Source organism: Netta rufina, assembly GCF_964035555.1.
Source record: "Netta rufina genome assembly, chromosome: 27".
NCBI classification, from domain to species: domain Eukaryota; kingdom Metazoa; phylum Chordata; class Aves; order Anseriformes; family Anatidae; genus Netta; species Netta rufina.
In genome coordinates, this window is record NC_140151.1 from 6,201,886 (window position 1) to 6,215,869 (window position 13,984).

The 13,984-nt window shown below is 41.4% G+C and overlaps 1 protein-coding gene across 1 annotated transcript in view; it reads right to left on the reverse strand.

Moving 5' to 3' along the window:
• Window positions 1-847: 847 nt before the first annotated feature.
• KAT6A (lysine acetyltransferase 6A) overlaps window positions 848-13,984 on the reverse strand; it is a 41,792-nt gene continuing 28,655 nt past the window's right edge. The window contains exons 15-18 of the mRNA XM_084302439.1: window positions 13,424-13,634; window positions 11,724-12,413; window positions 10,579-10,897; window positions 848-5,975 (exon numbers count right to left, since the gene is read on the reverse strand). Coding sequence (XP_084158565.1) covers window positions 3,388-5,975; window positions 10,579-10,897; window positions 11,724-12,413; window positions 13,424-13,634 — 3,808 coding nt within the window. The 3' untranslated portion in view covers window positions 848-3,387. The remainder of the gene's footprint in view (window positions 5,976-10,578; window positions 10,898-11,723; window positions 12,414-13,423; window positions 13,635-13,984) is intronic.

A 13,984-nucleotide genomic window follows, 5' to 3' on the forward strand; every position in this document is an offset into this window, starting at 1 on the left:
CAAGTACAGAATAAATGGGGCACAATGGGTGGGGGGGGTTGGGAAGAGGCGGACACCCTCTACCTTACAACTTTGCTATTGGATGGTGACAAAGCTTTAAAAAAAAAAAAAAAAAAAAAAAAAAAGGGAGTTATGAGCAATATACAAATAGCTTGAGAGCTTGCTGGCACAGAATGGTTACTGCAGGCTTAACTCCAACACTGACTACGGGAAAATAACACGGGCGCAGCCAGCTGCAGGACGTGCGCCTGCTGGGGGCCTGCGGGCGCTTACCTGCAGGTGCCGGCCCGCTCCCCGCAGCTCTCAGGTGACCGCCAGCCCCCGCCGGCCTCACCCGCGGCTCCCCCCCTCTCCCCTCCGCTCCCGGCAGCGCCGCACGACGCCCCCCCGGGCCCGCACGTGCTCAGCCCCGAGGTGCGGGGCGGGCCGGCAGCGCCCCCTCCCTGCACGAGCGCGCGGGACACCGCGGCACGCGCCTCGCCTCGCCTCGCCCCGCCGCGCGCCCCCGGCCGCCCCCGCGCACGAGCGGACGGGAACGCGCTCGGCCGTGCCCGCCGCGGCTCCGCCTCCCTCCAGCGCTCGCCCGGTGCTGCGGGTGCTCCTCGCAGAGGGCGAGCTCGAGCTGGAGCAGCTCGCTGAGGTTTTCCCACGTTCTCTTTCCTGTATCGCTCTTCCCAGGGGAAGCTGAGCGCCACCACGGGGAGCTCGGCCGCCGCGCGCCTGGGCTCCAAGGACCCCGTCCCTTCCAGCCCCAAAGGTGAAAATCAGCCCCGGGGGCTGGTGCCAGAGCGGAGCGCTCACGGGGAAGAAAGAACCCACATGCACAACAGACATCCAAAATGGCTCAACATAATTTATTTTTTATGTTAAAATGTACAGAGTTCTTTTGAAAGTACTTGCTAGAAAGGGGAAAAAAAAGTGATATTACATACAAGTAGAGGAAGGGAGACCATCCAGCCAGGAGCGTATGACATGGAGAATTACAAAGGCATCTAGGCACCCCCTTCCCCTTAGCTTACAAGTCACCATGAACAAAGTACAAAGAGGTTACAAAACAGGAAAAGCAAATATAAACAGACAGGAATAGACTCAGCTTCATTTGTACATGCGGCTTTTAGAGGCATCTGGAGCTCCTATTCACACACTCTAGAGATCTCTTTAAAGAGAATTTTTATCTTTCTTAAAATAGTTTTTAATATTCTACAACAAAGATAAAAAATTTTAAAGATGGAATGAAATGAAAAAGCTCTTATTTTAAAAGGCATCAAAGTCACTAACAGTGAGATTTTTTTTAATTTCTTTTAGAAGATTACCCAAGTTATCTTGCTAAAAATACATATTTTATTTTATTTTTAAACAGAAGTGAAAAATGGTAGGTACCAATATTACTGCGTTGGATAATTTCTTTTTATATATAGAAAAGAACATTTTTTCTACAATAGTTCTACAGTCACAAAGGCTTGTGGAAAAGGGAGCTGCCCAATTGATTTAAAAAAAAAAATTAAAAAAAATAAAACATAAAACCAAAAAAAAAATACAAAACCAAACCAAACATAACAGCAAACAAACTAAACTCACGGCCCTCATTTCAACAGCTTCTCCTCCTGCTGCAGACCCGTGCCTGCCCCACTACCCCCAATAGTCAGGAAGCAGTGACACAGCTACGATCTAGGAAGGAGAGGGCAGCACAGTGCGCTTTCTACATGGGATATTTGGAACTGGAATAGTATATACAGAGAAATGGGGTCCTACACAGCCTTGTACATGCTCAAAACTAAACAGAAATAAGAAGTGGAAGTCCTTTGAATTCTGCCTTTTATGGTTAGCAGTTATTGGAGGAAAAGTCCATTTTAGTGCGTCTGAAGAAACCCAACTTTTAGATTCTTTTGGTTTTAAAACAAAAGAAATTAGTCTTAATGTGTCTGCATTTCTACTTCATATACAATTAAAAAACAACAAAACTACCTTAAAGGGTATCCCTTTTTGTATTGGGTGACACGCCAGCAACTGCTGTCTCTATCACAGAGCAGTGTAGCCAGAAAAGAATGCAAATGGGATTATGCAGTAATAAACAGCAAAATCCTGCCACCTGCATCCTACTGTGGTGCTTGGGCTGTTTCACTCCTGCAGAACAGGCAATTCCCCTCATTTCCCACACTAGATCAAAAGTGTGGCTATTCAGATGAAACGGCCTCAAACATAGCAGAAGAATCAAGGAAGTGTTTGATGTCACCAACTCCCCCCAAGAGCGGCACATTCAGCTACTTCCTACACCACACCAGGAATGGAATAGTGACAAGGACACCATAGGGTTCTCATCAAGCCACCTAAAACATACACTTTGTCTTCCAAGATTACCTAAGAAAAAAGGTTAAGAGGCAGACCACTGGAAACAGCTGCTTTTGAGCTCAGCCTACTCAAAGGCTCAGAACCAAGACCCTCAGCATTTCGAAGTACATACTAAAGCAGAGTTTGGGATCCGAGTTATGGCTGACATGCAGTTCACCTGAAGAGCCTGCAACCGTATTTTGTCCTAGCAGCCCAATAACCATGCTATCCTCCTCATGACTGCACGAGGGTTATTAACAGCTCTCTCAAGATGCTCCCAGTAGTTCAGTGACAGAACATTTGTGCAGGCGCACACGTGCATGTCTGCGTGGTGAACAGGATCTGTTTGAAGTTACATTATATTTTCAGAATGAAACATACAATTTCAATAAACTCATCTACAAAAACACCGATGTGAATAGTTTGTTTACATGTAAATCCAAATTTTACTGAAGGGGAAGGAGTCAGGGAAAGTTAAAGATTAACATTTTTTCCTGACTTGCAGAAATGAAGAGCTTCATTTATCCTGTGTCCCTTTCCACGTCTCCCAGTAAGTGCCTCCTGCTAGAAGTAGGAAACTTCAAGTGGGGTTTGGAGGGAAACGCTGTTACTCTTTGAGATGTCAGACATTTTACATTACTGCAGCACTAAAAACTGCATACAAAGGGGCACAAGAAAGGGAGAAGGACATACATTTGAAAAAAATTTAGAAAGATGATTTAACTGTTACACATATTCTGTCCACATGGTCAGCAAAGTAAGGCTCTTTTTAAATTATGAAAAGATTTTGTGCATGTTTTCCCTCTAAAAAATATCTGTAAATGATTTTTGCTGTAAAATGTTTCAGGATTGTGAAGAAAACACTACCCCCCAGAACAAAAACAAAAAGCAACAACAAAAAAACACCAGGCTTCCTAAAAATAAAATAAACCAAAGAAAATCCCTCTAAATCTACAGCAATATTTTAACTGGAAAAAGGTCCATTTTCTCTGGTTCGTCAGTATAAAAGGTTCCTTTATTTATATATATTTAAGTTTTTAGGATGCAAGTTCATCTTGCTCATCTTCTCATGTACGGTCCATTGAGAGACTGCTTGGGCACCCCTGCAGCATTCATGTAGCTGTGATGGGAGGGGCCAGTGTACATCATGTTCCCATGAGGATTTGGCTGCATAGGCTGCTGGGTATAGGCCTGGCTCCCCATCATTCCCATCTGCATCTGCATAGGATACTGTGCTGTCTGGTTCATGTAGGCAGGGTTACTATGGTAACTGCTGTTCATCATGGGCTGTGTCATCCTGTAGCTGTTCATGGCATTCAGGGTGTTCATATTCATGGAGTTAACATTGTACGGGGTGGTTGGCATGAGGTTGACGCCCATGTTCATACCCCGCTGAACAGCCAACGTACGAGGGCCGGCCTGCATGGCGACTGCGGGTGGGCTGCGGCCGTAGAGCTGCTGCTGGTGTGCACTCGCAGAGGGCAGCGGCGCTGATTTAGAGCGGATGGAAATGTGCCCCTTGACCGGCATCTGCCCCTGCAACCTCTGCGTGTGTGGAATGCCAATATTGGTAGCAGACATGTTACACTGAAGCAGAGGTGACGTGAGGTTCATGGTGGTAGACGCCAAGTTCGGTGGGGGTGTCATGGTGGCTTGTGCTTGTGGTGTGCCTGCTAATGGGTGAGAGGGAGCGAGCTGAGCCAGTCCTGTGTTGGACAGAGAAACACTGGTTGCATAGGAAGTCACAGCAGGAGAATGGCTATAAGGCATGGCATGAGGGTCCATAATGGTGTTCGTCAGCTGCTGCAACTTGGCTAAACTGAACGTGGCTGATGGTTGTGAATAGCTCCCGGCCCCAAAATCCCCTGGAATCCTCTCATAGATGCTTATGTTACCAGTGCTTCCTGATTCAGGTATTTCCATGATCATAGGTGCTGGGGTGAAGCTGTTGTTCATGCTGCACTGAGACAGCGGAGGTTGCTGCTGGGGTGGAGGCGGGGGCTGTGGCTGCTGTGACTGAGGCTGCTGCTGTTGTGGCTGCGGTGCTGGTTGCTGGTTACTTGGAGGCCTTTCTACGACACAGCTCTGAGGTGACTTGATATTGCAGTTAGCTGCAGGCTGGACAGTGCTTTGCTGCATCATGCTGCAACTGCTGCCAATGTTTGCCATTTGCTGAGTGACAACACAACTATTCTGAGTGAGGCTGCTAGAAGAGGACAGTCCCCCATAGGAACAGCTGCTCTGGGAAGAGTTATTTCCACAAATGCTGCCTCCCATAGTAGAGTCATAGCTGCTTGGGTTTTCATAATTTTCTGTAGTGCTCTCAATGCTGCCAAGGTCACTGAAGCCACTATCCACCACCTGCTGAGAGTGGTCCGATACTGAAGGCACATCCATCATGGGGCTGGTCTCCATGTTCTGCATAGAGGGTGCGGACAGGGATCCTTGTTCAGGGCTTATCTGGGTGTAGCTGCTCTCCAGAGCAGGCACATTTGGGCTGCTGACAGAACGTACAGACTGGCTGGGGTGGGACTGAACAGAGGATATTGGACTGTTGTGTTCTGAGGCCTGGCAATCTTCAACCATTGATATCTGAGGATCCTCCTCAGTCTGGGTATAACTCTGCAGAGTCTGACAAGCTGCAAGAGTTTCTTCACAGTCCTGGTAAGCTACATCATGCTCATTGCTCTCCTCCTGTGTCAAGGACTGGACTGCTTGAACAGTTTCAAGATCTAGTTCGCTATGAGGAATCTCTTCCTCTTCCTTTAATTCAATTAATCCTTCTTTGTTACTTTGCTCTTCTTCGTGATCATCCTCAGACCCAGGGACATGCTCTGAGCCCACTGATGTTTCATTGGAAGCCTGCTCTTCCTCAGAATCTGCCTCTGCTTCATCTTTTCCTTTTGCATCTTCTCTACTGTTTTGCATGTCTGTTTCTAAAAAACATTCCTGCACATCAGGCTCCTCCTTCACGCCTTCTCTGGCAGGCTGTTCCTCCAATTCTTTTTTCTTCATAGACTCTAGATGACCATCATCTTCATCATCAGCATCATGGTCTTCATTTTGATTTGTCACAACTGCAATTTCATCTTCTTCTTCATGGTCATGCTCAGGTTCATCTAGTTCTTGCTGCTCTTCTTCTGATTGCCTTTGCTCTTCTAATACCCTTGGCTTCTCCTCTACCTCCTCTTCTATCTCAGGCTCTTTAACTTCTGGCACTGGACTGCTGCTGCTGTCCACAGGAGAAACTGCTCTTACTTCACTGCTGGCTGTATCTTCCTCTTCTCCCTCTCCTACCTCTTCTGCTTCCATATTCACATCTTCCTCTTTCCTTTCCTCAGTTAGAGGTAGCTCTTCTTTCTGCTCAACACCTTCCTCTTCATCTGAAATTTTGGGCTTACGCCCTTGTTTTGAATTACCTACCACTGCATCAGCTCCCTCACCCTGAACTGACGATGGCACTTTTTCCCGGTTCAGTTTAAAACCCGGTTTTCGACCAGGTCTCTTCTTCCAGTGGATTGGTTTTCGGCTCTTGCCTTTTGGCCATCCCTTCTTCTTTTTCATGGGTGTAGAAGTATCTGGTTCAAGTGAACAATCCTTTGCTTCACATTTTCTCAGCATAGATAATGGTTTCAAAGTTGGGGTACCTGAAAACACAAATGGAAAGACACTGTTCAAACATTTTGTTTTACCCGAGCATTCACAGAAGCTTTCCCAAGTATTCCATTATGATTATCAACTTCATACATCAATAATAGCGTAGTGATTTATTGTGAAGGGAGCAAGAAGGATCAAAGTCTACTCATCAGCAGTCACACAGAACATTACATTTTCAAAGAACACCGATGATTTCAAGATTTTGCATGGTCAAAGCTCTGAACCTTCAATATATAAATCAATGAAGCACTAGTCTATATAATAAAATCCTGGACAGACTCACCACCCTTTAAAGATTTTATTTATACAATATGCTTACAAATTAAAATGTTCCAGTGTAGCACTGGATGTTACAATAACACTGTATTTCCATTTAGATCTGTATTTTGTGCCTCTGCTGAAGAAAGTATTTCTGCTTTGTCATGGCTTACGTTTTTGAATGTCCATAATGTCAACAGAAATATACAGGTGACTGAATTTGCCTGGATTTTTTTTTTTTTTTTTTTATCCTGAGAAAACAATTAAGGAAGCTGAATTTCACTCTCATCTGACTTTCATTTGATGAAGCAATTTCTGCATTTCAGTGGCTTTCTAAATATGAAAATAGGTTCACGGCCTATACTGCCAGAAACAAACGCTGACATAATCTACTGAGAACTTACTGAATACTATAAGGCTTTCCCTGAAGCAATTCTGTCTTCAACTTGTCGATTAGGATAGCCAGTGACATTTCACACAACTGTTGATAAACAATTGCATTGACACTAGTTGATACTCATGCTTTATCATCTGAATTTCTGTCTTCAGACACCGGATTTTCTTAATCTGCTTTTGTGTCAGTTTTTCTTTTATCTGCTGGGCAGATAATTCCTCTTACCACACAATAGTCCTTACATAAGTAAATATAAGTAATAATATTTTGCCTCTGCTTATAATCTAAGGTGACAGAATTATTTGAATCTGTCATTAGAGAAAATTTGTTTCAGTGCCTTAATCAGCCCATGACTATTCTTCAAAGTTTTTCAGTTCATCAATACTCTTATCAAGTGCAAATAACTTAGTAAAGACAGTTGTAGTAGTTTCACTAAAGCTAAATAAAGAGTTGACAGGGTGTCTCTGCTCCACTTGAGGTTTCCCTTGTTCATATATTTAACGATTATAGGAATCTCTTTGACTGATTTAGAAAACCATGCTCATCTTGTTACTGACAAGACCTTCAAATACCTGTGAGACTATCCCAGTGAAATGCACTTCAGTTCATTTACCAAATCCCCTCTTTTCCTGTCACCTGCTTTTTTTTTTTTTTTTTTTTTAAATATTTGCCCCAAAATAGCAGTAAAGACAAACAAGATTCACAACAATCTCCCTTGCACCCTACTGATAAAAAAGCAGCTTAATTATTCCCTGCTTGCAGTTTATTTGATATGTACTAGCTTGATTTTGTAACATTTCAGCTTAAGCAAATGGTTTTGTCACATACCTCGCAAAACACTAGTGGGTAACATCAATTACCCTTATTAGCTGAGCTGTAAGCTTGTGAAATATATCATGTTCTCTAACAAAATACATTTTTCACATTCCACTGTTCGTTTGTATTGAGCAAATAACCATTCCTGGACTTTCTACTGAGTCATAAGCCATGCATCCTACTATTTAAATCAGGATGAAAGTCATGCTGACAGGCCTGTAATTATCCTTGTCATCCCACTATATGGACGCAAGATAATTTTCCTCCCAAATTCACAGTAGACTTATTTACATTTCTGCCCTTTCATCCATCTTAAAAGCTGATTTACAGAATACCCTGAGTTGGAAGGGTCCCAACAAGGATCATCAAGTCCAAGTCAATTCCATACTATACGTTCCATGCTAAACGTTCCCCAAGAAGAGCTGCTGTATATCTAGTTATGCAAAGAATTCAACAAAAGCAAAACTAAATAATGTATTCTTAGTAGCCCACAAGTGCTTAAGAATTGATCATAGGTCAACTGAATTACTCTTGCCCTTACCTCAACTTTGTGAAATAATTTTGAACAGTGTTCTGTGTCTTCAGAAGCTACTCAACCCTCTTACAAACAACTTCACACACAGTAAGTCACTTAAAAAAAAAAAAAAAGCCTTAAAGGGTTTATTCATTTTCTATTGAAATGTTATTTATTTGAAGTTAGAAATCCACCAAAAACTCCATGCAACTAATTCTGTCAGGCATTTATTCTGAATGCCCCTGACCAGAAACATCCTGGAAAAATTCTGAGTATTAAAAATTAACTTAATTAAAAATAAATACTGATTTCAAAATTCAACAACTCCTTTAAGTCATCCATAAAATAGATGTGGAGTGTGAATAGAGGAAAGAAAGGATCAACCACAGACAGCATATATTTAGGCAGGAAGAAAATGCTACTTTCATGGTATTTGTTAAAGCATTAATATTTAGGGTCTTAAAAAAATTAAATTAACCTGCTTAAAAAACAAACAACAAAACCAAGAAACTATTTCTCTTCCCCTTCCCTTACGTTTTCTATCTACTACTTAACATTAGTTTTTACCATCTCTTACCTAAAGATACTGTGCTTTCACCTGTACTGTCATGGATTTAATATCTTAAGATTTTTATGTATTTATTCTTTATGATGGTAGGCTCCCCTTAGAGTAATATAATATTAAACGTGTCTGGTTCTGGTCTCCTCCATACAAGAAAGATATGGAGGCACCAGAAAGAGTCCAGCAAGAGGCCACTAAGATTGCTAAGAGACTAGAGCATCTCTCCTATAAGGAAAGGCTGAGAGAGCTGGGACTAGAGAAGGCTCAGAAGGATCTTAACAATCCATGCAAATACCTGAAGATGGACATAAAGAAGATGGTGGCACACTTTCCAGCGGTGCCCAGTGACAGGACAAGAGGCAACAGGCACAAACTGAAACACAGAAAGTTCCCTCTAAACATCAGAGAACACTTCAAGTTGCCCAGAGGCTGAGGAGTCTGCCTCCTGGGAGATACTCAAAAGTCATCTGGACACAATCCATGGCAACTGTGTCCTGAGCAAGGGAGCTGGACCAGATGACCTCCAGAGGTCCCTTCCAACCTGAAGGGACTGTGATTCTGTGATTTTTACCACATGCAGTTGACACTGTCTTTACAAAAGAATATGGGTTTAATAACCACTCAACTTTTCTGCGCAGTTTTTGAGGATACTGGGATACATACATCCATACACGCTTTCTGTTGCGCTTAGTTAAAAGTCAGTGTGCACGTGAGCTTGAACAGAAGATCCTTACAGTATTCACATTCACAGTAAAACTCTTGTACAAGCAGGAAAAGCAAAATAATACAGCCCAACCTGTCAAAGAGCTCCCTCTTCTCCTAAGTTGTACAACACTGTTAGAATATACAGAGAGAAGCTTTTTTTGTTTCCTATACCACAGAATACCTGTCTTCCAGAATGCCAAACCCATATTAAATACCAGCCTCAAGTCACTACACCACACTACCCATTCTCACCGTAGCCCTGACAGCAATCAGAGCCAATTTAAACTATAATCAGACACCAAATTTAATAGATTGAAATGTCACCTTAGAGAGAAATCATAAAACACCTTCCACGCACTGACTCAGCTAGACATTAAGTTACTATCTAACCCAAAACACCCTTAGCTAGTAAGAATGTATAATCAGGTTTCTGTAGTGAAGGAAAAACTGCAGTGAATCTAAGCTTCCCATAAACATTTCCAACTCATAGTTATGATTAAAATACTCTAAATCTGAACCAAGTATAAATGACTTTTATACTTCCTTTTTGAAATGTCAGAAGGCTGTGCCACCACAACTCCACCTAGTGTAATGCTTTATCCAAAATGTCCAGTAGTAAGCTTTTTGTACTGCTCGATTATTATGCCCATGTAATAATATGTTTAGATAGAGAAAATACGATGTATTTTCAGTTAAGATCACTTCAGTTTTACTATGCATATGCAAAGACAGCTGTATCAAAGGCAAAAAAACCAACAGATACAGTATTTCAGGAGCAGCAAAACCCTAAATCCGGGTGCTTATTACATTATTACCTCTGAGGTACTAACAAATTTGCGGAAGTTCAGAAACAAAGCATCAGAAGTGACACCAGGAAACAGGAAGCACTAAATTGAAAACAGGATGGTAAGAAAGTGAAGCATTTACAAACTAGGTGAGCAAGAAATTTATCACTGTGGTACATAGTGTGTGTAAGTCATAAAAGTGACTTTCCAAATATCATTCTTTATTCAAGTATCACTCTTGATATTAAAAGCTGTGAGGCAGGACATGTAATATGATAAAAAACAGGATCTCAAAATAAATAAGTATTTCTCTGTTATGGAAAACTGAGGACTCTCTAATTAATTTTTATTTTATTGCTGTAAGCAGCTCTGCTGCACAGGTTTTTCCACAACCGCTTACACCAGATCCACTAGAAACGATGAACTGAAAATGCCCTGTGATCGGGTCAGTGCTTAAAGTTAAGTCACCATATTTTCATAACATTTGGGAATGTTTCAGGCTGGTACGACTAGTAACTTATGCTTAAACAAACTTTCAAAAGTTTACCACCAAACATACCATTAGTGTCATCGGATTCCTCCTCATCTTTGGACTTTCTCTTAGAAGAGGGTCTGTTCCTGAGGGTGTCTTGTGGGGCTAAGTGCCGAAAGTATCCACTGGGCAAAAGTTCATTCTCCTCATCTTCCTCCTCCTCTTCTTCCTCTTCCTCCTCCTCAATCTCAAATGTAGGCTCTAATCGGGGCATTGGTCGTTCAGAGTCTGAATCCTCAAATGGTTCATCCAGCACTTCTGTGGTCTCTGAGATTGTTTCAGTGACAACACTGCTGTTGTGGTGCTTACGCTTGCGTACCCTTCTTTTCCGATGAAGAATTGGCTTCTGAAAATGGAAGGTAGAAGAAAAGATATTTTTATCATGTATACTAGAAATAGGATGCTAAAAAAAACAGAGAACATGAACAGCAGAGTTCAACGGTCTAAGAAGGACCACGGATTCTTTTTTGAATTCAAATTTTGAACTTCACTTGGAAATACAGGCCAGCATCTGCCTTCTTTTAGACAGATATCAAATACAATGCAAGACCATAGACTTTCATGCATATTGCTAGATGGGCATCTGTGCCCATCTGTGCATCTGTGATGGCCATCTTTAAATGCTATAAGCCATTTAAATGGCTGAAGATAACTTTAACAGATGAGAGTTCAGAGTCACTAAAGCATAGATGTGAATAGTTTAGAATAATCTACAAAGGTGATATAGAAAATAACTTTTTTAGTGTAGCATGCCATGAAGACAGGATTTTCTTGGTCACGTTGACAGACATCTCCAAGGTAAATGATTCCAAAGACTTTATGCTGTGATTTTAGCTGTTTAGATAGCATTTGTGTTTTTAAAGCTTCTTTTAAAAGTAGGATTGTATCTGTTTTTACTCAGTGTAATTGAGTAAAACTTTAACAGGCAAGTTGGAAAACATCAAACCCACAAGTGAGAAATCTGGAAAAAAACCTACCTCTGATGCAAAAAACAAGAGCAAAAACAACAAACAACACACCACTAGCAGTAAGATAGCATGAAGTACTCTCCAGAGACCTGGAACACTGAACAGGTGTTACTTGTACATCTAATTGCACTGACCCTTAAAACAGTACCAACATATTGACAAAATATACTGCATAACAGACACAACAAGAAATAAAGCACACACCTTTCGTTTTAAAGTTGGCTTGGTGAGAACAGGTGGAGAGCTTGATCGGGGACTCACAGGGTCATCATCATCATCTTCGCTACTCTCACTAAAACATCTCGGAAGCGCCCTATCACTATCGCGGTAGCGGCGGGGTAATCTTTCACAGTCCTCTGGGAACCTACACTTCAGTGACTCCATGTTTTTTAACTGTCCTCTCCATCTTTCCATACCTTCGCTGTACCGCCGACGAGGAATTGCAGATTTTTCACTTTTGCCATACTGCACCTGGGAAACTGCAGATTTTTCTTCATCATCAGCATACCGACCTCTTGGGGCTGGAGACTTCTCCTCACATTCGCCACATCTTCCCTGCAAAGCTGTTGACTTCTCCTCACATTCACTGCACCGGCCTTGTGAGGCTGCTGATTTCTCTTCACATTCACTGCATCGCTCACCAGGAATGTCTGTCTTGTCCTCAGTGGGCAATATTGGTTCCTTCTCACAAAAGGTCTCTCGAAGTTTTTTGCCCTTGCGATTCCATCGACCTCTTCGTGATGACTGACTGTTTGCAGGAAGACTGTCCAGGGGAAAAACATGCTTGTTTGGCCGTGTAGAACTGACCGGAGCAACAATGTCTGGCTTTTTTTCATTCTTTGTAGGTGAATAAGGCTCTTGCTCTTTCTTCTCCCATGACACAGATTTTACCATCTAACATAAATAAAAATAAATAGATTTCATACTTCCTATTTAATCATGTACATCTATCCTGAAACTGATTCAGCAAAAGCTTTTGAGCAAGAATTCAGAAAACTTTAACAAGAGTGACTTTTCAGAATCTGAGAATAGCAAATGAATAAATGAATCGACTTTTATGATGTTGTAATATTGTCCACTGCAATTCCTTTCCCTACCAGATGACAACATACCCCAGATTAGCTTCCTGACAATTGACTTCAGTAGGCAGCAGCCATCCAGTGGCCTGCTGGAATGCAAGCATAACCTTGCTACATTCAAACATAGTATTTATCTCACAATTATCTTGAAAATTACAAGAAGTGTTTTTTCCTGTAAAAATGCACAATGAGTTTCATGCAAATGTAGTAATGTTCTATAATTTCTCTCTGAAATGGTACTCTAGTCAGCATTCATCACCTGATGTGAGAGCACAACCCTTCCAGGTTAGCAGCCTAGATTTCAGAAAGTTTCACTGCTCTGTGAGCAGTGATTTACGATAAAGTTATTGGTGATTTTGCAAAGCAACAATGGAAAATATTTTGGTAAAAAATGTTGAAGATTTTTTGTCATTTTTATTTATGCAATTTCTCACTTGTAGAAGTGCTGGGTGCCTTCAAATTTAATGCCTTTTCAGTAATTTGATGAGAGTCCAGGTTGCTTGAGAGTAGGAAGGGGTTTGTTTTGCTATTTTTTTATTTTTTTTGAGACCACCATGACTTCCACACACTAAAAAATGCATTAAGAGTGCTCTTAATTTGAAAAAGACTTTAACCTTTTACAGGCTATGCCTCAGTGATACTATTTTCTAGTATCTAATCTGAAACTACAAAAATACATCATCCAATTACAACCGCAATGTTTTTTTAAAATTATTATTATTATGCAAAACGACCAAGCTTGCCGTTTGAAATTTTGTTAGTACTGCCTGCAAAAGCACCGAATATAAACTATACGCCACACAGAAGTAACCAATTCACTCTTACGCTGGCCTCTGAATCTTTTTCTTTCTGATGTTGTTGCTCTTCATTTTCCCCATCCTCTGTCTCTTCTTCTTCATCCTCAGAGACAACTGAGTTGGAAACTATAACAGGTGTCCAACGCAGACATTCCGCATCCACATCTATAGGTCTCACATTAGTTCTAAGCTTTGCCATATGTTCTTGGATAAGTTTCTCCCGACGAACGATCACAAATCTGAACAGTAATAATACTCTGATCAACAACAGGCTACTTACTATACATGTCATCATGTGACATACAAAATAAAGAAAAATCTGTGTACTCTCAATCATCATAATCTCAATTGCAGTAACTTCAGAGAATTCAGGAAATTTATTAAAAATCTACAATCTGCAAATATGCAATGGCTTCAGACTAGAGAAAGCATCTTAGAACTGAGAAAATGTTAGAATTCTTTCCATTTCTTGTTAAAGGTGAAGCCATTATCCTTACATAGATATTACACTTACACTTTTATTATCTGTTAAACAGTCAGGGGTTAAGCCATTTGGTAAAAAGGCAATATAAGGCAAAAGATGCTCAGT